The sequence below is a fragment of the Lycorma delicatula genome, chromosome 1 (genome assembly GCF_047948215.1).
Source record: "Lycorma delicatula isolate Av1 chromosome 1, ASM4794821v1, whole genome shotgun sequence".
NCBI lineage: Eukaryota > Metazoa > Arthropoda > Insecta > Hemiptera > Fulgoridae > Lycorma > Lycorma delicatula.
Window position 1 is genome coordinate 200150837 of NC_134455.1, and position 26997 is coordinate 200177833.

Below are 26997 nucleotides of genomic sequence, written 5' to 3' on the forward strand. Positions count from 1 at the left end.
GACAAGACAATAAGTAGTTTACTGTTACCTTAATGTAATATCTTACTGTTAAAGTTAAATACCTTTATGATGGTTAGATAAGATATTTTTAATTGATATTACAAATGATTTTTGACTTACTCTCACATAAAACTATATTATCTAACCATCAAAAAGGTATTTACTCAACTTGAACAGTAAGTATTACATTGAGAAAATGAAAATTAGTCAAAACAATTTTTTTAAAGCAGATCTTATGGATTTGAAGTATTGGGATAATCTTAAAAATATACAATATATTTTACAATTAAGTGGTTCTACTGTTACAATATATTGTATATTTTTAAGATTATTCCAATACTTCAAATCCATAAGATCTGCTTTAAAGAAATTGTTTTGACTAATTTTCATTTTAACAATGTTACTGAAGATTATAAAGAAAACTGCTGAGGACTACAAAGAGATATGTGAAGTTTATGGTGTTAAATGCCTAACAGAGATTTGTCAAAGCCATATCTGAATCAGTCATGTAGTTGTCCAAGAGATTGCAGAAAGGTTAAACGTTATCACACACAGCAAGTTAAAACATTTTGGATTTATTAAGAAAAGCTTGATATTTGGGTTCTGCATGAATTGAAAGATTCACTCATAAAAAAATCAGTACTTACAATATGCATCTTAAACAAAATAAAGTCCACTTTTTTTTTTAATGAATTATCACTAGTGATGAAAAATGGTTGGTGCACAATAACATAAATTGAAAATGATCATGATTCAAATGTGAAGAACCAGCAAAAGCTAAAGATTTAAAAAAAGGTCCTTTTTAAGAAAGCTGAACAGAATAAAAAAATCATGCTGTCAATTTTGTGGATTACTATCGTGTTATTTTGAAACTAACAATCAATTCAGATGTTTACTGTTAGTAACTAATCAAACTGCAAGGAAACAAGAAAACTGGCCAGAATTGGCAAATCGTAAAGGGATCGTTTCTATATAGTCAATGCAAGCCCTCACACACCTTTGGTAAACTCATGGAAAATTACAGGAGCTTCGTTGGAAAGTGATGTCTCATCCCCCATACATTCCTGATCTTGCTCAGATTACCATTTATTTTTAAGTTTACAAAACTCTGTGCGACGCTTGAAATCTCACTTCATTCAGTTTTTTGTTGATAAGGATCAGAAGTCCCATGAGCACAGTATCATGAAGTTGCCAGAAAGATGGTAAAAGGTTATCATAACAAATGGAAAATTATTCTCCGACTTATTCTTTGAATAAAAAAATTTGAGTTTCATTTCATACTAAAAAACCAAAATTACTTTCTTGCCAACCCAATGATTCTTTCTTCATATAAAGAAGCTAGTTCTATGGTTACTTTCTTACTAGTTGCATTATACAATATTTATTATTAGCCCTTGCATCCCGGTAAAAAATATTAATTAACAGGATGTAAGGGCACATAGTAATCTTTTTAATCCCAACTTTTTATTTTTAATATGCTATTACTGTGTAGGCTATATAGTGTAAACCAAAATAAAAATTCAGATTATTTTTTTTAGAAGTACTTTCCTTGAGTATGCCAAAACTTTATTAAAGAGAAAAGGACAGAGTATCCTAAAAATTATACTCAAAATAAATACATCAGAAGTTCCAGTGAATCATATCAAGTTGCCATTAAAAATTTAAGTATACAAGAATTAGAGTAGTACCTGGCAAGAGGAAGTTACCTACTGGAGGAAAATCCACCAAGTACAAATCTTTACATCTGAACATTATATTATACTGACCACTTAGGATAAAAAATATGACTTTTACTAAGAAGCCTTACTATAGGGCCCTAATGATTTATAACAGACTAGCTTTTACTTATTGTAGCTTTTAATTTTTATGTTTATTTACTTGTTCCTTACTGAATTTATAACATTTTTTTGATAAATCATATACTACTCATTTTTTTCTCCCTTTTATTGATATGTAGGTCAATCAAATACAAACCAGACTTTTTTCTTAAAGTTCATGTATGAACTGGCAAGGAGGGGTCTCTATGATGATGTGGGTAGAGGATACTTTCCAGCCTTCTCAGTATTTACATCTCTCTGGCCAGTAGCATCATGTCAAGTGCACGAGAGATCTGCAATTGGTTGCAATATGCATTAAGGATCTCACTAATAAGGGCATCAACAAACCATCCAAAATCATAACTAAGTTGCACATATAGTTTGGATTTATGACGCCTGTCACATGCCCAAGTCGATTGGACCCAGAAAATTTGAAGAAGGGAAGTGAAGCTCTAGAAAATGAGTTACAACAGACATTAAGACAAGTGTGACTGATGTCAATATTTAATCAATGTGTCCTCATTGAAGATGACCACCACCTTATGGTTGATGAAATGCTTCATAAGTGAAAGTCAATCAAGCATGTGCCTATTCCATTATCATATGCATCTTGGGTTCTGCCAAGTCTGTGTGAGATATGTTTCAAGCCTTTTGACCTGAAATAAGAAACAGGCCAAACATATCTGCCAAAAGCCCCTGAATAGATTTCAACCAAAGGGAATAATTTTTTTGCAATGAACGGCTATGTGTGCTAAGACATGGGTCCATCAATATATTCCTGAGTCGAAACTGGTAAGTGAGTATAATAGTTCTTGTAACAATCTTTTGCTACTGGAAAGGAATATTGCTCAATTTTCTCCACAAATGTTACACTTTGAATGCTGTACACTACTGCCAACTCTTGGAAGAAAATGAAACCCACCTACAAGAAAAAAGGCACAGTATGCCGAACATAAAATGCAATTCTTTATGATATCAGGCCTCACATAGCCATTAGCACTAGGGATAGTGATAAAAATTACTGGGAAACCTAAAACAATTTCTCTTCAGACAGTCCAGATTTGCATCCTAGTGAATTTTTTTTGTTTGGATCGTTGATGGAGGCACAGGGAGAATAGCTTTCAACACAATAACAAAGTAGAGGAGTTCACCACAATTGGCTCATGACATGTCCTCAAACATTTTATGAAATGATCAATGATTAATATGCTCTATATACTATTCTGTACTAATAAATCTTAAAACTTAAAGTCTGGTTTATATTTGACTTGCCCTAATATAATTAATTTTAAAAATTTGTTCTTTAAAAAAGGATAAAATTCTATCATTCTATCAGGAATAATTTTTAATATGCAATCTTATTTGTTTACTTCATGATATATTTATTTCACTTATTATTATTATTATTATTATTATTATTATTGGCTAAAACTACTTTATACTGTTGGATGACCCAACTAAGTATGAACGAATTAAAAACTGTTAAAAAGATGAATGATAATGTGAAACAGGTTTTGTTTATTAAAATTTATTTTAAAAAACAGATATTAAAAACAATGAATCTGGCAATTTTAGGCGTAATATTTAAATACTCTAGCAAAAAAGTAGTTAGTAGATTTTGGGGTTATGAGTTAAATCTGAAATAAATTATTAAGTTCTATAGTTTCTCATGAATTAATAATAGTAAACAATGAGGAAACACTAAACTGTAGTTTACCTAAGATTTCAACTTGAAAAACACCCATGAATCCATGTTAACTAATTTTTTAATATGGCTGAATCCGATTAGTTTGAATGAATTGCAACTACTTACCATCATAAGGCTGATTGAGTTAAGCAAAAATTCATTTGGGGCACTGCAGAATGTTTTAATATAAGAAATGCAACCCAAAGCTTCCAACAGAAATAACTGTACCAGCAAATTATTAGTGATAATCTAACAAGTAATTGCATATATCTCTAAGTGTTAAGTCATCTTAAGAGTCATTGTAAACACACTGTGAATAAAATAAAAATTAGCAATGAATGAACATACGATAATTTGAACAGGAATAAAATTTGTATTTTCAGGGACTATCAGTGACAAATCAGAACAAAAACTAAAAAAATGTTTAAGCATTATCTGGTGATTGGGTGTTGTTCAAGACTAAAATAGTAAATTTAAAAATGTTGTGAGTTCAGGTTTTACTACATGCTCCAAGTTTAAAAATGTTAAGTTAAAAAAAATTCAAAAAGCAATGCAAACAGTCGAAGTCAGAATAGTTGAATTCTGAATTAAAATGTTGAAGTGGTTGAAACTGGGATGTTAAGAACTGAAAAAGTAATACAAAACTCCAGCACTGAGCAGAGTACAGCAGTTATTGACCACTGATATAATGGTTGCGTGCAATTCATTCACTGGATTCAGCCCACTGTGATTTCAAAAACAAAAATAAATTTCAAAGGATAAAGATTAAATACAAATGAGAGAACCAGTGTTTATAAAGCGAGAAGGATGTTATATGGTCTTCAGATTCCCAAGATTTGTCTAAGGTAACACAGTATTGAACTACTGTTTAAACATGCAAATATTTTTATTTGTTAAAATTTTACTAATTATACATAATAACTGATACATAAGTAATGATTTAGTTAATTTGTTAAAATAGGTGATGTTATTTATACATCCAGCAACTATTAGTAGTACCATGTAATTTTTTGGGAACAGTGTGAATAGTACATTTTTCAACTGGCTGTAATAACTTCTTCCAATGTAATAACTGGCCTAAAATCAGTGTATTTTTATTGAGTAATATAATTATCTGGTAAGTTATGACATAAAATAAAAGGAGCAAGAATAATAACACAATCAAGGCCCACTACTATAGTAGAAACCTGAATGCTTTTAGAAATTGTAGCATGAAGTTTAAGGGTTCAATAAAGATCTTTTTACCTTATATATCATGGAGCAATTTTTCTAGTTCAGCTACCTAATTTTTCTAGTTTCACCCTTGTGATGGAGAGCTAAAAATTTACCCTGAATAATAACCACATAAGAGAGTATTTCTCAGCTGTCTGAAAGACAACTTTCAGATAAATATAAAACACAAAGTCATGATGAATTTTTAACTCACCAAAATTTTGAAAGGAAATATATGTAGCAAGAAAAAAGTACAAAATTTGATCTGTAGCCAGATTAAAGAGAAACATCTACACCAATACATCAGGGTGGTAGTTGCAATTATCTGTAACCCATACTTCAAGTAGATAGGCATCATTAACTGCTGTGAGGATAAACATTTCCTTCACTTCAAACTCTGCTATTGAAACTTATCTTTTATTAAAAAAAGTATATAGCAATATCACTGAAGATAATGTTCACCTGGGTCACCCTTCCACATCAAAAATTGGTAATCTGGCAAATTTTGCATATCTAAATTTCTCACAATCGAACAAAAAGAAGCTTGTGAATAACGCTTTGAATGACATTGAAAATGACCCAAACTTCTTGGAGAATAATAATAACATGTGATGGATCTTGGTTTTTCTTTATGATCCTGAAACTAAGTTTTAATCCATGCACTGGAAGGCTCCAAATTTTTCACACACAGCTAAAAAAGCTTGAATGAGCAAATCAAAATTCAAAGTGATAAGTTTTTTTATATTCATGGGATTGAGTTCCTTCACTGGGGTCCTGAAGGTCAAACTATTAATTAGCATTACTACCTTAAGGTCCTGGCTAAACTCTATGAAAATATAAGAGAAAAAAACTCAATCTGAATTGTGGAAGAACAAGTCATGGGTTTCTTCATCAGGACAACGCATCAGCTCACACTCCAATGTCTGTCAAGACATTTCTAGGCAAGTATAAAATCTCAGTGTTAGGACTCATCTGACACGTGTGACTGACTTATCTGTTCCCAAAGGTCAAATCTGCATAAAAGGAACAAGATTTCAGACCACTAAAGCTGTGAAAGAAAAAGCGGGCACACATCATGAAAGAGCTCACAGAAGAAGAATTCCTGCTCTGTTTCGAACAATGGAAAATTCACATGGAGCGTTAATATGTATAAATTTAAAATGTTACAGCATTAGTCTCGTTATTTAATAGCCACACCTCTTATTTCTTTGTAATTCATTATTTGCTTCAAGATTAAAATTTTCCTTTTAAACCACAATACATCTCATAAAAACTGCACCATGACTTTTTAAAAGTCATTGAAAAAAATAAATAAACTCAATTGACTAATTAACTTAATAGATTTCTTCAATTTAATCTGGTAAGAAATACTATGTTTCAGTTGAAAAAGGTAATCACCGTGTAGCATTACTTCTTACAGTCACTTCTGAGTATGTCATATCATATTTAAGAACTTTCATAATAAATACATTTTTTTAAAATTCAGATAAAAGCCTTTTTATTGGGGAATGCTTATCACATCTGTAACATTTGAACGGGTAAAATACTATTTTAGAAACTTTTAAGCACATGTTCAAAAAGCAATGCAACAAACTTAATGCAACTGCAGCTAATTTTTTGTTATTGCGTACAGGTGACAGATTCCATAATTTTAAACTCTCTAACTTAAAAAAATAATCAATTTTTCACACAAATATAAATATCTCAATATTCTCGAGAAATATCTGACCTGACCATCATTGCTATCACAATTATGATGACATTTATAAAATTTTGTTTATTTAATTGCAGTTTTTGTTATATAAATCAAATTATGAAAATAATTGAATATATGTCAAATTATATATCATTTTATAAGATCATATACATGATTTGAAGCAAATTATGTACAATAAAGCTTAAATAAAAAAAAGTACAGCATTCGATATGATTAATTCATTAACAGTATTCCAACCAGCTCCAGTATTATTTTTAGGTTGAATGAAATGATATGTAAAATTGTACAGTATCCATCATATACAATCAACATTGTTATTAAGAAAAATGAAAAATTAATTTGTGCCATGCCAGTAATATTTTTTATTACTGAATTTCATAACTTACTTTTTATTTCACTTACTTAGTAAAAGAACATTTCCAACATAAAATTTAAGATAATTTTAGGGTCAGAACCATAAAAAATAATCATAAAATATGCTTAAAAGTTAGTTAATAGTTTAATTGTAACAGTCTCTAGTAGAAATCTGCATGATTTTATGTAGCCAACAACCATACAAAACATAGAAATACTGTATTCAATTCTTCAAAATCCGAAGTTAAGTCAGACATCATGCAACAATTTTTAAGATCTAATAACAAATACAAAAGCAAGAATTTATGAAATTTCTTGCTATGTAAATTTTCAAACTACATGCTCATGCAATATTCGTATTCTCAAAGTGAAGAAAATAGATGTGAAATTTCAAGTTACAAAAATTTTTATTACAATGGAAAAAGATGGTTTGAAGTGGGTCAGATGTATAGAAAAATTCATTGTTAAACACTGCATTATGCTACACAATAAGTTATATCATAGTGAAATAATGAAATTATTTTTAAGTGTAAGAAACTTTAACAACAGAAAATGATGGAAGCACAAATTATTGCAGAAAAGCACTAATTATTAAATCCAATGAATTTTTTTATGAAAAATAACATTTCTTTGAAGAAAACTGACTGAAGTAGAATATCAATCATCCCTGTAGTAAAAACTTGTGTTAAGATTCTAAAAATATCATTATGGACTCATGACTGCCTATAGTGTTTAGATCATCCATTCTGTTCTTACAAGAGATTGGGTACTTACAATTAACAACTCAACAGTAATTTCCCAAAGGATAGTTTATCTGAATTTGAAAGTTGTGTATTTGTGATGGGTACAATGAGCTACATCAGTCTATTTATCAATAGAAAAAATAATTTTCCTACACATTAAAAAAAATTAAAATAGCACGGATATTACGTGCTTCTGTCAACTGTACTGAGCCAATGCGGATCCAGGTAAAAGAAGTGCCAAGTGAACACGTTAAGAGTATTGCATTCTCTGATAAATGTAGCCAAATGAGACTGGAATGCGAGTCTTAATGTTTATCAATTTTATCAAAGTTAATAACTATATATCAATAGTAAAATATGAATTTCAAAAAATTAATAATTATACAGCAGCGAATCTACATACAAAATATCAGACTTTTTGCTTTGGGGTCAATCCATTTGAAGTATCCCAAAAAAGCATAAGCTGGTTGGTTGACCAATTCAAAAAAAACTGAAACTTTCTCAATTGTTTCCTACTTGTTTCAGGATTATTTAAGCAGTTTACCTGTGGCAGCCATTTTTGTGATTATAAGGTTTACAGAAAAAAATCTTAAAGAACTATTGGTCCTAGATGGATGAAACAAAAAAATTTAATCATATTTTCTCAAGGTAAAAGATTGGTCCAGTAGTTCATGAAAAACTGTGAATTTCACTTTAGATATTTTTTTTTCAAAAGGCAGGAAGTTTTATCATAAATAATATTAATGGTGATTATATTGACCCCTAAATTTTTATGAATTTCTGAAGAATTTCTAATTTTTTTTATCCAGTTTTTGACTTCAAATAACTATGATGCAGCTGGTGATAAAGATCTCAAATGTTTATGGCAAATAAGTTTCTTTTGTATTGTACTAACAAAAAAGTTATAACCTCTCAAAAATCACAACAAACTTGTTAAAAGCTATACCATTTTGACTCTCTAAATAAATGCTCTAAGGAGGAGATTTCTCGTCTACTTTGCACTTTACATTTTTTACATTTAGCTTCTATGCTGTGTCAAAGTTGACAATTTCAATATTTTCAGTTTTAATTAATAATGATAACTTAACCAATACCAGCAACCTAATAAAATGTTGATTCAAAAGTGCTGGTAAAGCTTACCCAAACTGAGATTTCAACAAGTATCTTTTTTGAAAAATTCATTTTTATTTTTATATTGGTTTATTTTTGTAAACACAACAAAAAAAAAATAAATTGTAGCAATGAAAGTTTATTTAGTGTGGTTAACCAACAGCATTGATATCTCTTCTAATGGAGATATCTCTTAATTTTGATGGAGATGATACACCCAAAATGCCACAAACAGCATCAAATTGTTCAATATTGTGATGTGGGAAAACGTATGGCTCTTGATCTTTTAATTCATATAGTTCTTTGTTCTGCTGAGAAAAAATACTTTTGAAACAGTTAACACAAAGACTTTCCAGGAACTTAATTTAAATTTATAAAAATGTGCAAGAGCTTGCTCTAATGTTATTTGTCTTAAGTCTGTCTTTCTTAACTGCTTTTTATGAGTTCTCAAAGGGTCACAATACAATTGTTAATACAAGTGACTGAAGTTTTACAAAAACGTTTTTTCATGATGTTTACAAAAACTAGCGACATTTAACACGTAAAAAACAGGTTGTTAATTTTCATCAATAAATTCACAAATTTTAATGAATTCTTTTGGCACTGTACCATACACTGTTTTATGACACTTCATTCACATAGGAACATTGTTTTTGCATTGTTTTGTGTGAAATTACTTGAAAACAATGTAAAAATTGAAAATTTGCAATATAATATTAAGTAAAACTTAAACACTTTCAAACACAGGATGAAAATTTGAGATGCTGTAAAGATATGAACAGGTCACTGACTAATGTCAGACTGACCAGTCTGTAACTGCAAAGCTAAATGATGCATAAAGCATAAATGAGCATGTTGCAACATGAATTCTGACAACTGGAATTGACTCCAAGCACTGGTTATAATATGAACACTGCAGTTGAATGGTTCAAACAACTTTACTTCAACTATACTTAATTTATACATTATACTTATTACTAAATATAAAAATATTAAAGTGCCAAGTAACCCCCTTGGAGCACTTGTTAGAGAGTCAAAATGTTACTCTTATTAGTACAATACACAAGAAATCTTTTTAGTTGCCGTAAAAATCTAAAAAAACTCAGCAAGTTTTGTAAATTTTAGATTTAATACAATCAGCCCCGTTAGTTATTAAAAATCTGATTTTTAAAAAAAAGTTTTCAAAAATTCATAAAAATTTGGGGGTAAGTATACCATATAAAAAAATAATTCAGACTGTGTATGCCATCCCTGCCTCTTAAAAAAAAATTAGTAAATTTTCACTGTTTTTCAGGTTCAACTTTAATGACGATTTTCTCATACAAAGAAGAGACATAGCTAGATTAATCATTTACCTTGAGAAAATATGAATTAATTACTTTTTGGTTTCATCCTTTAAGGACCAATGGTTTTTTAGTTGATTTTTTACTTAAACCATTAAAATCACAAAAATAGGGGTGTGCACCATAATAAAAATGGCTGCCACAGGTAAACTGCTTAAATACAAGATTAAAAAAATAGTTTTACGGTCCTGAAAACATGTAGGAAACAAGTGGGCAAGTTTCAGTTTTTTTCTGAATTGGTCAAGCAACCACCCTTGGGTCAATTCAAATGGCTTGACCACTCTGGTAAATTTATAAAAAAATATAATTAGGGCCAGAAGTATGATGAGCTTCTTAAGATTAATATTTATGCATCAATTTAAGTTTACAAGTAATAATATACAATTAACAACAAGCATATTATTTAGTAGGCACTTTTGTAATAAAATAATTTGGTAAAAACTATTTAACATGAAATTAATTAACATAATTTTATGCAAATTAAGACCAGATTTGCATTTTCTGTACACAGCATATACAGGGTGCCCAGGCTAAAGTAACAGAGCTTACATTAGAAGAACCAGTTTATTTAATAATTTTTCACATAACTCACCAAATTTTAATGTAGGATAATCAAGTTCAATGTATGCACCTTTTGTATCTTGGAAGACGTCTAGATGATAATCTAACTCTTGCAAAGTGCTTAGGAGCATCTCCGACATGTTAGACAAACAGCTTCAACAATTTTGTTTTAAATCGTCCCAATCTTGAAATTTGCTTTTGTGCAAACAACTTTTAAAAAATCCCCAAGCAAAATAGTCCAAAGGAGTGATATCTGGAGATCTAGGAGGTGGCCATGCAGTTGGACCTCCTTGTCCGATCCAATATTCAGGGAAGTGCTATTCAAGAATATGGTAACATCTTGATGAAAGTGTGGTGGAGCACAATCTTGTTAAAAACTGAAGCCAGAAAGAAACTGAGGAACAGCAAAGCATATCTAGGTACATGTGTCTTGTCACAGTGGTTACATGAAAAAAAAACTGGTTTACGCCATTTTTGTGCAGCCCTAATCAGACATTGACTTTCGGTGTCCATCAGTTTTGATTATTGTAAGGGGATTTTCAATACTACATATTCAAGTCTCCGTTAACTTTCCCACATGGAAAGTTGCATCATCACTAACAATGTATCAAGAAAATCAAGATTGTTTTTGACACGGTGCATTACCTCTGCAGCAAACTGATGGCATAGGCAACAATCATTAAAAAATCTAATCTGATGAAAGCGTTGTTAACTTATACACTTAAGCCCTGCTTAACTATTTCATTTACAGTGGAACAAGGAATTTCCAATTTGTAACTAGCCTGCCCAATTGATTTCCAGGACTGGCAGTGAATGTGCATTGCATACATGAGCCAGTGACGAATAGACTTGGATGTAGGAAGATCGATATTCCATTCTTTCATACATGCCATTTAACAAGTGCAACTGATTGCAAAGTGCCAATGTTGCAAAGGATAAAACATTATCTTCCGAAGAATACTTAGCTTGTATCACACTTGCGAAAGTTATAAAGTTTACAGGCTATCCTGCAATTACAGTCAGCCAATCAATACTTAAAATTCGACAATATTTATGAGGAATTTGTTCATATCTATGTAATACAGATTCAAAAGACCTTTACAACTTTCATTTAATTTCGATTCCACTTTTCTTTGACAACACTAAACAAAGCAAATTTGTCATCAAAAGTTGATTAATTTCTTTTGATGTTCAATTCTGACTAAAATGCATTTTATAATTATGCTGATTATAATGATTTATTATATTTTATCAGTTCATCAGCTTAAATTTGATATTTCTGTCGTACATGACCAACTACTAAAAGTTTATTACTTAAGATTTTTGCTAGCTCACGTTAATATTGGTGAACTGTTATTACCCAGAAGTTTACTATTCTTTGCCACTAACAGCTTACACACCAATGAACTATTTTAGTAGGAGTAATACATTTGGCCAGAAACAAATTTGAGAATTACATAAATTGAATGATTTAGCTCTATAACTATTATTAAGCAAATTTGTAATGGGAAATGAAGTTAACATATTATTAGAAGATTAACAAAATCCTCTAAACATGAATTATTTAGTAACAAGTTAAGAGTGTATATATAGAGGAACTTCATAAAATAAATTAACTGGAAAAAACAAAATCCTGAAATGAAAAATATCAAATTAAGTACAGTAATAAAGCACATTTGGGTTTAATAGACAGTTGTTTTTAATAGTGTTAGAAAGTTTAACAGTTATAAATGTAAGTGTTAATTTAATGTAAGTGTTAATTTATTTTTTATATATTGAGCTATCAAACAAAGTTTGAACAAAACTGTAATGTTCAGGGAGAAGGGCAATATTGAAAAAAACATTGTCATTAGTAGGCTAAAATAATACAAAACTTCCAAATGTTATTAACTCTTTTTATTAAAAAGTGGATGATCAAAAGTACTTGGAATATATATTTAATTGGTTTAAAATTAATTGATCAAAGTCTTGGTTTCTACTTCAAAGGCTAAAATTTTATTTCTACATTATTTTGAGGAATTTTGCATATAACAGATACTCATTACTGATGAAAGATCATGTGGATGAAAATAATCAAATTTTCCATTGAAATCTATTAGTAAAGAAAAAACTAGTTAAATTAAAGATAGACCTGGTAAAAAGGATTTTGCAACTGCAAGTAGAAGCAAAGTAAAAAAAAAAGGGGTCGGCATCATTTAGAAACTCCAGCAGAGATCTGGTGGAAAAGTTTATTATACTATAGTCAGTAATTGCATATGCAGTTAATTAATGCATGAAGAGCAATAAATTTCAGTTTGTATATGCATAATCAAAAGTTAGTAAAACAAACTGATACAATCCTGGGTAAATCAGCATGTATTGCTTAATATGAAGATGTTGTTCATTTCAATTGTGTCACTCTGTAGGAAGACTTTCCTTTCACCATTCACAGATACTATTCACTGATGTTCAAAAAGGATTCTTTAACATCATACTTCTGATATTATTTGTTAGAATTCTTTTTAGGAATAAATTGTGCATAACACAGTGCAGAAAATTATCAATAATTTATAAATGGAGTTCAGTAATTGATAAATTGAAAACTGATCCCTTAGTTCATGAAATGTATTATTATAGACAACTTTTCAAACAATTAATTTTTACAGTTTGTAATACCAGGAACCTATTAAATTAATACATAGGGTAAAATATTTATTTAAAATATATAATTTTACACAAAATATTTAAAGGAATATAAATAGCAGTTTAAAAAACAATTTGTTATATTTAAAAATACATGGGGATATGAAACTACTAAATTTTCTGCTACCTGCTCCTTAAAAAAAATTCACATCAGAGAAATGTTTATCAAAGCAATCTTTAATTCTGGGCCCATGGTGGAAGTGTTATTTAAAATGAAATCTTGGATGTGCACAGTACACTTTCAGTGTATATAGCTAATACTAAAAATATTGGTTAATGTTTATAGATTCAATAAATTACATACCCACATCAAGAAATTTAGCACAATTGCAAGCACTACTGCATACTCTCAAACGGAATACAATCAATTGTAGATAAATCACAAGCAGCCTTTCAAAGTTTGTAAAATATAAAAATATAACATATGCAATTACACATGTCTGTTAATATTTGCATTAATACACTAATAATTGATTACTATGAATAAAGGTTGGTTTATTTATAAGTTACTATTTATACAGTATGCTATTGTTAATTGCCACATTTTTTGATCTACTATTGCAAGTTTTATACCACATTAAAAAAAATTGCATAGTAATATCTAACTTTTGTAATAACCCAAATATTTAATAAATAAATAAAAAATGTATTTGTTAAATTTTTAAGAGGGTAAGTATAATTATTACAGTCAAAAAAAACAAGGGAAAAATAGCAACTGTAATTAATCACCATCTAAAACTCCTGTTCTTTCAATAACAAATCACAAAATTTTGCTAATTATGAAAAAAACCGTTAATATCATAGTTAATTTTTTTAATTAAAATCAATAGGCAGTATATAACGCCCACTGAGAAACAGTTTAGACAAAAAACATTCTGTAGTCAGTCACAAACCAATGCACCATCACCACACTACTAGTAAACAAATAAAAGAATAAGTACCAATATATTGTTCAGCACAAGAGACATAACACAAATATCTTTAACAGAAATAACAAAAGAAAACAAAGAAAAAAACTAGTAAAATTAAGGATAGACAAGGCAAAAAGGATTTTGCAACACTGCAAGTACAAGCAAAGTGAAAAACAAAAAAAAAGGTCAGACAGACCTCATTGATTGAGCAACTGGACAGTGATCCGACTAAAACACTGCAATAAATTATACCGACCGACCGCACTTTTAGTATTACACAACACGTTAACAAAATTAACTGCTAACAAACGTTTCTAAGCAAAAAATTTAATAAAAAAAGAAACTCCAAAGTGGATGTGACTAGAAATTCTTATGCTTATTACAGTTAATAAAAGAAAATAAATAAAATTAAAGAAAAAATAATAAAACAAAAAAAAAACAGTTACTTTAACTTGTCCATTAATGTAAATGTAAATTTCAAAAACATACACAAAAAAAATTGAAAAAAGCACGTAATTGTTTTAAGACTGTGTAAAATATGTAACTATCATATTATTATTATTATTATTATTATAATTATATGCTAAAATATAATACTCGCAATGTTGCTAAAATAACAGAGGACTTAAATGATAGCGTAGAGGTAAGAGAAGGGACACGGTGTAATGCATCAGGGGCATAATAAATAACTCGTTATTATTTTGTCATCAACGCTAATATATTGCGTGTATATAATAATCACAAAGAACACAATATTTATTATTCATAATAATTATACAACGTCTAATAGGAATTTTCTTAACATTATTTACGTTTAAAAGCTTCATCCATGGGATTACTTAATCAATATTTAACGCCACAGTCTATTTAAATATAATATATAGAAAAAAATAATAAACTGTTACAAAATAATAAACTCTCAGACAAAATAAAAAAATAAAAACAAACAATTCAATAATAATAATAATATAATAATAATAATAATAATAGTTAATAATAATTATAGTAGCAGTAATAATAATATATTTATAATGTAGGTTATAGTAATTTTTTTTTACATTATTAATAATTACAACGATGCCAATAAAAATTATCTTGGAATCTTAATAAAAATTGTACTTTCAACCAGTCATCAAAAAGTCTGTTGTTATTAATTAAGATCTAAACCTAAAAATTAACCAATTAATTAATTCCTTACGCCTGAATGAATAACCTATTTATCGATAAATTAATATTTTATACTCATTAATTAATAATAATTCTTAAACTGTTGTTTTATAATTAATTTATTAGATTACCGTAATGTAATTAACATACTTAAGTTATTAAAATTTAAAAATTGCAATAATTAATATCCTATTTTAGTAATATTCTTAATGAGATTTGTACAATTCTTTCAGTAATAAATATTATCAATTAAATAACAAACTTGACCCACTATATAATTAATAATTAATCAGTGCTAGCAGCTAATAATAACTCTTTTATTATATACTTCATTAAATTATTTACTTATTTATTGCTCCTTACATAAAAACAATGGCATGGCCTCTTAAAATTAATGACTGATTTCATTATATTAATTATAATTAAATATTATTATTATCATCGTCGTATAAAATAATTAATAATACAATATAATATAAATATAATGTAATATAATATAATAATAAGGGAAAAATCGAACGTCTAGGGGTGGGAGGGCAGGTAAAAATGGGGCTAGGGATAAAAGGTACATAAAAAACATTTTCAACATTTCAGGGACAAGTCAAAGTAACCACAAATATTTTAAAATTACAATACTTATAATAATTAATAATTAAATAACAATGAATTAATTTATCTTAAGAAATTTCCTATTACCTGTATATATACATATCAGTCGATGAACATTCATATTTTTTTAAATAATTTCATTACAACTAAGCGATTAATATTTTTTTCTCTATAATATACCTTGAATAATAATAATAATAATAATAATAATGATAATGATATATTAATAATCAATTATAATTATAATAATAATAATAATGTAATAGTAATGAATGCATGTATGTGTAATATAGTTAATAATAATAATCATAATAAAAAGACACTTTTATGTCCTCTCTGTTAACAACACATATTGATAATTATATGATAAGAGAGGACACACATTATATGTAGTATTATATTAATTATAATAATAATAATTATTATTACTCTTACATATATTTAATAATTTTAACTACGCCCTAATCTCACTTTGACAATATAACCGGCTAGATGTGCGGTTAATCGGTCAATCGTTCAATCAAGAGGACGGCCATTCCTTATGAAAATCAAATGGCTTCGTGTACCCACCTCCACTACCTTGACCTGTCCCATCCGGACCACCATAGCTCCTTCCACCACCATAGCTTGTTGAATCCTATTAAAAAAAAAAAAAAATGAAAACTAACATTTTTATTTAAACATAGAATTTCCAAACAATGATCTTGGGGTAAGGTGTAAGCAATAATCAAACTGGTTTTAATAAAACATTGCTAAAGTCAACTTATTACAATGTTTTGTTCCTACACAAGTATTCAATAAACTAATGAAAAATCCTGCACATAAAAATATCTCTGTAAGAAGTACCATAATATAATGTATAAAATTGTAGTTTTGGAAACTGAAACTTGTGCTAAAGAATAAGTATCTTCAATTATTCAAATAGACATACAAGTTGAAACTTACATTTTACAAACTTTCTCAACACATACTTATTAATAAAAATTTACTTCAAGGTAGCAGTAAAGATAAATCACAAGTTGCAGTCACTAACATATATATCAATCAGTTTTGTGATAAAAGCTGATGTGCTAATTGGAGTTGTGTGTGTAGCAACAACTTTCCAATACTTTTTTTAAATAATTACATAGGCACATTTCAGACCACGGTCTTATCGGGTCCTCTTATTTACTAAGAATCGCAGGTGCTGGTTGAAAATATTTTGATAGAAAAAACAATGTTTTGTGCAAATACTAAAGTTGCATAAAATTTTTGTGTCTATACAAGTAAAATATGTATTTTTGATTTTTTGTACTACTGAATTTTTGCCTATGAACTACAGTATTATGTATTAATGAATGTACTGAAAATTAGAATTTTACAATATTTGCAAAAACATTTTTAACGAAAAACGTTCTGCAATTTTAAATTTTCACAAAATGTAGTATTCATTTATATGCAACTTTTTTTTATTTCACAGGAATTTCTAAAAAAGAGTTTTAACACATAAGATTAATTTGTTTTAATTTTTTATGTAAAATGACTAAACAGGGTTATATATTTAACTATAAGGAATTATAACTCGATGAGCTACATCTCATTATACTTATACAACTCATTAAATTAAGCTTAATAAACTAGGTTCTCAACAGTGCAAAATTGAGTTATCTCTTTGAGGTCAAAAAGGGGAGGAACTATCTGACTGGTCATGTACTTGCTTTGTAAAGTGTTTCTAGTCTACCTAATCTGGTTCCTTTGAGATTGGTCTTTTGTTACAGTTACTCCTTTCCTTATACTATTAAGTCTTTTTTGTAATTCTGACAATACTTATGGGCAAAGGCAGGACTGGTAGAGTCTGTGCATCGTTGATAATCTGTTGGAGACTGCTTATAGACTGAACTGAGGGCTTTTTCTGTCCACAGTCTGCAATATACATTTAACAGCTGAACATACCTAATACCAAGCCTCAGTACAAAACAAAATTAATTCTCATTAGATTGTGAAGAATAACCATCTGAAAAGCTAAATAAAATAAAACACATTTTACTTCAGTTATCTCAATTAACTTTTTATATTTTTGTTTTTAATAAAATAAGATAAAATTTCAGCCCTATTACTTAGAATACCACCACTTTTGGAGATTGGTTTTACATTAGCACAAAAATACTTACACTACTAAGGAGAATGCAATACAATTTTAAATATAATATATATATATATACAGTGCACATTCATAAACACAGGCAGGAATGCCAGTGATTTTTATATTTCGTTTTTATCAATTTCCATAAATACACAATATATAATTTTCATTCATTTACTTGTATATTATTCTAATACTGACTATGCTTTTATAAGGAATACTTACATTATTTAAATCATTAAGCTTAAATTAAAATAAAACTATATTTACTATTTATCTCTATAAATTCACAAACATCAAAAAGAATATTTGAATGACACCCATATATTAGCAAACAATTTAATAAAAATTTTCCAGTATTTATTAGTATTTACAATTAATGTACAGAAATAAAATACTTAATTGGCCAATCAAATTGAAGTAAACTGTTACTTAAAACCTACAACTGCACATTAATAATAAAGATGTAACATAAAACCTACAACTACACATGAATAATAAAGATGTAACAATCTATTACTTCTTTCAATTTAGATTTAACACTTATATACAAGGGACATTCAATAATTAGAGACACAAATTGATGTAGAAAAAAAACTGTGTTTTTACAAAATGAGACTTACTACTTCTGCCATAATTCCCACCAATATTAATACACTTGTCATAATGATGAACTAGTTTTTTTTATACCTGATCAAAGAAGTCCTTTCCACAAATTCTTTGACCTCCTGGTTGATGCCTAACTTTTTTCCACATGCCTCCTTCAGTGAACCAAACAAATGAAAATCAGAGGGAGCTAAATCTGGACTGCAGGAAGGATGTGATAGTATCTTTCAACCCATTTCCTATGGTTTCTTGAGTCAGCTGGGTGGTGTGAGGGCGAGCATTGTCATGTAACAATATTATGCCTTTTCTTTGAGATCTGCGACTTTTTGTCTCATTGCTGGTTTTACTTTTTTCAACAGCATATCTAAGTATTAGTAGTAACATTAGCAGCAGCAGCGTTTTGTATGCTGATTAAAAAATAATAATCACAAAACACAACACACCTTTGGCATCCCAAAAGACAGTCAACGACTTTTCCCCCCTGATGCTTGCATTCTGAATTTCTTTCGAAAAGGTGTGCTTCTATTCCATGCTTTGTCTTTTGGATTCTGGTTCAAAATGATGAACCCAAGTTTCATCACACATTAAAATCGTTTGTAAAAGGGTCACGTTCCTTTTCATAGCGTTCTTTGAAGTCCATACACACTGAGTCTCGTTTCCTTGTGGTGTTGCGTTAACTCTTTCAGGACCCACCTTGCACAAGTTTTGCTGTACTTTAGCTTGTTACTGATAACATTATGAACTGTGCCAACACTTACTGCAACCGTTTTTGCTGTACGTTCAACTGTAATACATTGGTCTTCATGAATAATGTCACTTTCTATATATATATATAATATTCTTTCAAACTCCACAAAGCACAGATTAGAGAAACACTTTTACCTTTAATTTTATACCTCATCAGAACACTTTTGGGCCTAAATCAATCCTCAGTGATATATTTTATAAATTCTTAAAACTATTTACAATTTACACAATAACTCTTATTAGCTTTTTACATTTTGTAAAAATTGTTAAAATAAATTTAAAACAAATATTTGTTTAGTCAAGAATGAAAAATTATTACAATAACTAGTCTGGTTGTAGATTTATAAGGCTGAATTCACGTTTAGATATACATACAATTTTTCTAAAATTTCCAATGATTTATTACCATTTTCATCTTCAATATTAACTTTTTAGACTATTTACAAATTATCTCCAAAATTTTAGTTATTATCAAGTGGAAAGCAACATTTGAGAAACCCATCCTCCTATTTTTTAATTACCTAAAATTTCATTAAATCTATGTGTAAAGGACCTATTCGTTTTATCAAAACATCTTTAATAACAAATTTTTTCTAAATTTATTTTGAATGATTTGAAGCTTTTTAAGTTTTTTTAAATTTACAAAAAATTTTTTACAAAATGTAAAAAGCTATATATTAGCTTGTTATTGTGTAAATTATAAACAGTTTAATAAAAGCTATCACTGAACATGTGCTTAGGCTTGAAAGCGTTTTGATGAAGCAAAAAATTTAACAGAAAAGTGTTTCTCTAATGCTGGGCTTTGCAGAGGCTGAAAGAATATAATATTATATTATGTATGTTTGTATGTATGTATGTATATATAAATATATTTACCAAGAAATTAAACACTAATTTTTTAATGTTTAAAACTGTTACGATCACTTTAATGTATATAAAAAATTGTGCTTTCAGACATTTTTTTAACTAAAATCTCTTCCTAATCAGGAAATGAGAAAATTTTTACTATCTCATAACTAATTAAGAGGCTTATTAACACTCAAATTTAATAAATAATCAATGAGTAAATGATGTATTACAAAAATTAAAAATTATTTGAGGTATAGTTTTTCAGAATTATCTGGAGTATCATTCAATTTTTTGTGATATTTGTGAAGTTTCTAATTGTAAAAACTAGAAACTAAACCAATGGTGGTTGGGAAATTTCACACTATGTTTAACAATGAAAAAAAAAATGACTTAGATTAAAAATGTTTACGTACCTGTGTATAACCAGCATAACCTCCATAGCCTGTATAATCACTAGCAGGTTTCTGCGCTGCAGTTGCACCAGGTGGAGTAGGTCCAGTAGGTGTTGGGCCTGCACCAGCTCCAGCTCTTGTGTACATGTCACCTAATAAAAATATCTAATTTAAAATTCCTGGATGGCAATATAAAAATCTATTAACATTAACCATGAAAAAAAATAATTCTATTTATTTTGTAATGACAAACAAAATAAATACAAATGTCTGTATTTATCTTATTTTTTATTTCTTTATTTTTTTGGGGGGACAGTAGAAGATAAAAGTTGTGTAATAGCACCCCATACTACCCACGATGCTGTACTAATGGTTTTTCTAGCCTAATTACTAAATTCAGACACACGTGTCAGTAATTATGTAAAAGCTACTTTTTAATAGTTTCTGAGAAAATCAATCAATAAAATGTCGTTGGAAAACTCTTCCCAGGTTTGGTTAGTGTTTTGCCAATAAATACATTGCACAAATTTTGTATAGAAATGAGAAAATTAATTGATAAAACAGTAAAATTAATTTTAATAAAAAACTAAATAACATTTAAAAGAAATTGAATGAATACATTAATTTTTTTATCAATATTACGTTCTGTGATAAATTTATCTAGACTTTAATTGTATGACAAACCAAAATGTTTTTCTTTTTTATAGCAAAAAATTACTTTGTTATTATTCTTCAAGCTAATTTAACTAATACTGTATGTATCCTACACTAATGCTGTATACTTTTTAAGATTCAACAAGTAGTTTTTTTTAAAAATAGCCAAACAATCACGCAGGTTATTATTTTCTTTTTCCTTATAGTCTCCAGAACCACTGTAAGGTATTACTTCAGTTGATGAATGAGGATGATGTATATGAATGTGAATGAAGTGCAGTCTTGTAGTCTCAGGTCAACGATTCCTGAGAATTATGGTTAATTGAAATTCAACAACAAATAAACACTAGGTATTCATGATCCAGTATTCAAATCCATATAAAAGTTGCCTTCGCTAGGATTTGAACCTTAGAACTCTCGACTTCGAAATCAGCTGATTTGCCAAACGTTGCAGCAGTGCAAGTAAAGGAAGGCAGGAGGAGCTTTAAACGGACACCAACTAAACAGGAAAATTTGAAAGATCAAAGATGAAAATCTGATTTCCTTGTTTTAAAATCTGATATACTGTTATTTCTATCTTGGACATTATGTAACTTAAAATTTTTTGTATTTAATGCTGAAAGGTGCTTGCATTAAATATTTCATAAACTTTTTGTCTTGCTTCATATTTAATATTTACAAAGAATTTAACACTTACTATAAGGCAATCTAGAATAAAATAAAATTTGCACTAAAAGTAGTATTAAGGGGAGGAACTCTTAATAAGATTAATATTACGTCTCCAATAGACAAATTACACCAAGGAAAATGCCATCTATTTCTCTGCTGGAGATAATGAAGATAGTTTTTAGATCATAGTTTCCAGATAGATTGGATGAATTTTGGAGTTAATGCCATTGACCTACGTGGTTAATTTCAATTTCTTTGTAATCGGGTTCAGGTAAAGATGTAAGTGGACAGCCAAAAAGAAAATGTCCAGGTGATAGTGATTCTGAGAATTAAGACAGGCTTCAACCTATGTTAAAACCATATACAATTCTTCAAAGTTCAAGAGCGTTTGTCCTAACTACTAACATAGATGATATTTATGCATTTAATTGCGCTTTCCCATAAGCCACCAAAATTGGGTGAATAAGGTAGAATAAATGACCATGATATTTTTGTTTGACGTATAAGTGTTAAATGTTTGATTTTAGATTTTCCAAATTAAGAATTTAAATAAGTTATACAAAATATTCTTGGCAAAACAGAAGTTGGAACAATTATCTGAAAATATTTGGGTAGGAATACCTCTTCGTGAAACAAAGCTCTTGAGTGTTGCTATGAATGACTGTGCAGTCAAATCTGAGACTAAGTCTACATGAATTGCCTTTGTACTGAGGCATAAAAAATGTGACGTAAGATTTACTGAAGACTTTAGATTGCTGATCGGCATGATGAATTGTATGTAAGTCGACTCTACATCCATAGGTCGCTATGGAAAAAAAATAATTTTTACTAAGTAAATGCATATAATTTATATAAACAGAATTTCACAAGAAAAACTGATACATGGTAACAAATCCCTTCATATAGGCGGCAGAAAAAATTACCATTAATTTTAACTATTCCAGCACAGTCTTAATTAAAATAAGTCATCAAATTTCAGAAACTTTTACTGAATCAAAAAAAAAAAAAAAAATCAGGAACAAAATTCACAAGCATAAGTTATAGCCAAAATTCATACCTTGTGGACCAGGAGTGGTTCCTGCCGGAGGACCACCAGTTGCTGTTGGACCATTCTGAGGCATATTCCAATTCCAATTGCTACCGTAACCAGACTGATTAGGACCTTGAAAATTACAAAAACATCTATATATTACATAAACTTCTACTACGTTAATAATCTCTCAGAAAGAACAAGAAATAACTGATAATATGCAGATGAACTGAAGATTATGATAAAATAATATTAAAACAGGAAAACTTTGCAATAACTTAACAAAAAATAAACACAAAATTTACATGTTCAATTTATGGAAAGGAAATAATAAAAAATCAATTGCCTATAAGAAAATAGCGATTAAAAAAATAATTGTGCACTAACCATGATTTGTAAAATAATAAATGCCGTAGATGAATAATTGCTACTTAGCATAGGGTCATGGACATGCAGTTACATTTATTGCTGCTGCAACTTACTAACCTAAACCGTCATTAATAAAAGTACAGTAGTGCCGACAGCTTACGTAAATAATCTGTTTGTTGTATTTTATTAACAAGTTAATCATTTATTAAAATTTTTATATATCAATCTATAATAATTTTACTTAGAGCCATAAATACCATGATTGGAATTGATCCAATCAAGTTAATTTATATTAAACAGTATAATATACGTATTCGTACTTCAGTTTTAAGATTTTTAAAAACTAATGAATAATGTAGCCTATATACAGAACACAAATTTCCAGAATATTTAGAACATATGTAATTTTCGTAAACATATATATATATATTGAATAATGTATATATATATAAATAATATATATATATAATGTATAACATATATATGAATAATGTAGTATTTATACAATACATTAAGTTTCCAGAATAATTACAACACATTGTCTTATAAAACTTATTTTATATTATATTCGTTTAATTCATTCCACAGGACCTCATTGTAAATTAGCTCATTATTAATGCAAGAAATCACAGTCTCTGCAAGACTGAACCTTCTTACTCGGTCCCATGTTTTTTAGGGAGATTTTCCTGTAAAATATTGTTATAGGTTGGAATTACAAACATTGTTCAAATATGTCATTTCTATTTACTATCCATAATCAGAGAACTAAATAGTACATCATAAAATATTAGTTAAGTCAAGGAAGAAAATTAGAGTAATAACTAAAAATTAAACTTTCAAGTAACAGTAGGCTTAAAACAGAAAAAATACATATATTTGATATGATTTTATTTGTAATCTGTTCAGACATAAAAAATCAACATGATTTACTACAGCCAAAACAATTTAACTTCCACATAATTTTTAGAGCAATTAAAAACCATCTAATTCTATTGACATATAAGTTTGTTGCTAATCTTGAAGCAGTTACTAGTGTCTCTCTTCAGTTCACAATCATTTTCTAGCAGCTGCAATCAGAACAATTTCTTTAATGAATAAATAAATGGTAAGTATCACTCTGTATTAGATCAGGACTAGGATGAAAAGCAATCATTGGCAAAAATCTTAACTTTTGCCAACAATTGATAAGTTTGATCATATATATCATGCACAAAAATTACCCCTTTGGACAACAAGTTGAGTCTTTTGTTTTAAAGCAGGCTTGTAGTGTATGCTTCAACATTAAGACGTTATTCTCTGAACTAGAAAATAAAATAAAATACTGATCCTAGAAAATTGCCATGATTTTTTGGACAGAAAAATAAACAAAACTTCTTTGCTTTCAGAGATGAAAGGTCTCGCCACTGAAGACACACAGTGTTTTGATAGGCTTCATTCCCAGTGATAACACATTCGAATAGATCATTTCCTTAAAAATGCTACAAAAGATTTCAGTGAAACCTACATGTTTTTGCTTGTGAGATTCATTAATTTACCATCGGCACCCATACCTAACCTCAATTTTTTGTAACAAAGTTTCTCTGTCACAATATTCTTAACTATTGGGCACAGAATGTTTCAAAAATGAAAAAAAATTATGAAAAATGAATAAAGAATATTTATTTCACACTCATTCATTACATCGACAATTAATATGTCATCACAGTCAGGTACTCAATACATTTATAATCAACTACTAAATTTACTATTGTAACACTTCACACATAAATGTGAAGTTGCTTAATTTCAGAAACACTAAATTTTTCCAATAAAAGCTTATCACAGCTAACTGGTTCACGCTGGAATTATCTGCCGCAGCACCTATTCCAAACTGCTTAAACACATGCTCATGAAAACTGGATATTATTTTATTGTTATAAAGGTTCTATGTATATACCTTTACTGTATATTCAATTTTGTGTTATATAAAACTCATTATTGCAACTTGGTCTCATTAAAAGTAAAAGTAGCAATTATAAATGTCTATAAAAAATAAAAAGTTTTGCATGAAATGGCGAAATGTTGTGATGTCTGGAAAACTCAGATAAGCGATATCTGAAAAAGCTAACATGATATCCTAGTCATGGGCAGAAAACCAGTTACGCAAACATGAATTTCCTGAAATGTCAGGCCTAGTGGTTGACATTTTGACTTGTAAGTGCGATTTGATATGTAAAAAAGCCCTAAAAATTGATAAAGAACTCTGTACAATGAGTTTGAAGCATCAGGAAGTTTGTTAGATAAATTCCAAATAAGTTATAATTTAAAAATCTTTAACCATTAAAAATTGGCAAAACTGCAATGTTTTAATAGCGTGAACATAAATTCATTAGAAATTGAATGATATTTAAATAAAAAATCTTTAATAATTAGAGACAAAACAATGGAATGGTCAGTTTTGATTATAGAATGGGTACGGCAAAATAGGAAAAGTCATACTATTCTTGAACAATGCAAAAAATCTCACCCAAACATTAACTTAGAAAATGTAAAATTAATATATTTTCTTCCCCAAATACTACTGTAGTATGTCAATCGCATGATCAGGGGATCATTCAGAACTTTAAAATTCAGTACAAAAAGAAGGTGTTTTATATGGTGTCAATAATGAATGAATATATGGATGTTAATGAGTTACTAAAAACACCAATAAGTTAGATCCAGTTTTATGGATTCATGTGGCTATAAAGCAGGTTACTATTATGACAAATTCTTTCGCCAATTAAATTCAGACATTGAAAATCCTACTCAACCAAATAAAAATTCTGTAGAACAGAATGAATTAAAAGAACTTATTGAACCATTTGGAAACTACAAAGAGTACCTGAAGCTGAAGATGTATTGATTGACGTGAATGATTTTGTTGCTGCCTAAGCCCTGATTACTTCCAAAAAGATGACAATACCCAAATTTACCATCACAAGTAGGGAAGCAAAAGAAGATGTTAGAAAATTACATCATTATTTCTAACAAAAAGGATTACCAGAACATGTTACACTTTAATATCAGAAGTACAGTTTCTTATTTGAAAAAACATGTACTAGGACATAATTCTTCTTTAAGTAGACAGCTACTTTTAAACAACCTGCATGTAAAATGAATTTTACAAATCCGCATTTGATTTTTTTCTTATTTTTATATTATTTTTTGTACGTGTAATTTGATTAATTGTATACTGTAGGTTCTTTGATTAATATTTTTGTAGCTTACATTGTTTTTTATTCCGTTTAAGTACAGTACACTAATTTCATTCTCTTATTTTGTTGGTACATTACAGTAATTTAATGTTATTTTTTTATTCAAATATTAACAAAAACTGTTTTATTTTCAGAAAAACAATAACAAAAAATTGAATTCTACACAATTTTAATTAAAAACCAATTTTTAATTATTTTTAATATTAATTAAAATGAAATAAATATACAATAATGTTCTAAGTGTTTTTCTTTTCCTGTACAATAAGTGAACATAATACCTGTATTCATATTTTTCTAAATAGCAAATGCCTCTAAATAACAAACAGATTGTTGTTCCTGGGCTGAGTATGATGTTGGGAAGTTTTACTACAAATTTAAAAGATCTCTAAGAATTGGAATATTTTATCACT

General features: G+C 28.6%; 1 protein-coding gene across 7 annotated transcripts in view; it reads right to left on the minus strand.

Moving 5' to 3' along the window:
- The window catches only part of Hrb27C (Heterogeneous nuclear ribonucleoprotein at 27C), a 167750-nt gene that overhangs the window by 35116 nt on the left and 105637 nt on the right, over positions 1 to 26997 (minus strand). For 6 of the 7 annotated variants that reach the window (XM_075370489.1, XM_075370499.1, XM_075370469.1 and 3 more), the window contains 3 exons: positions 23010 to 23114; positions 20651 to 20781; positions 16484 to 16550 (listed from right to left, as the gene is read on the minus strand). In XM_075370489.1, the coding sequence (XP_075226604.1) occupies positions 16484 to 16550; positions 20651 to 20781; positions 23010 to 23114 (303 nt within the window). Of the gene's footprint in view, positions 1 to 16348; positions 16551 to 20650; positions 20782 to 23009; positions 23115 to 26997 lie in introns of all 7 variants that reach the window. The other variant, XR_012756985.1, reaches the window with a different exon arrangement.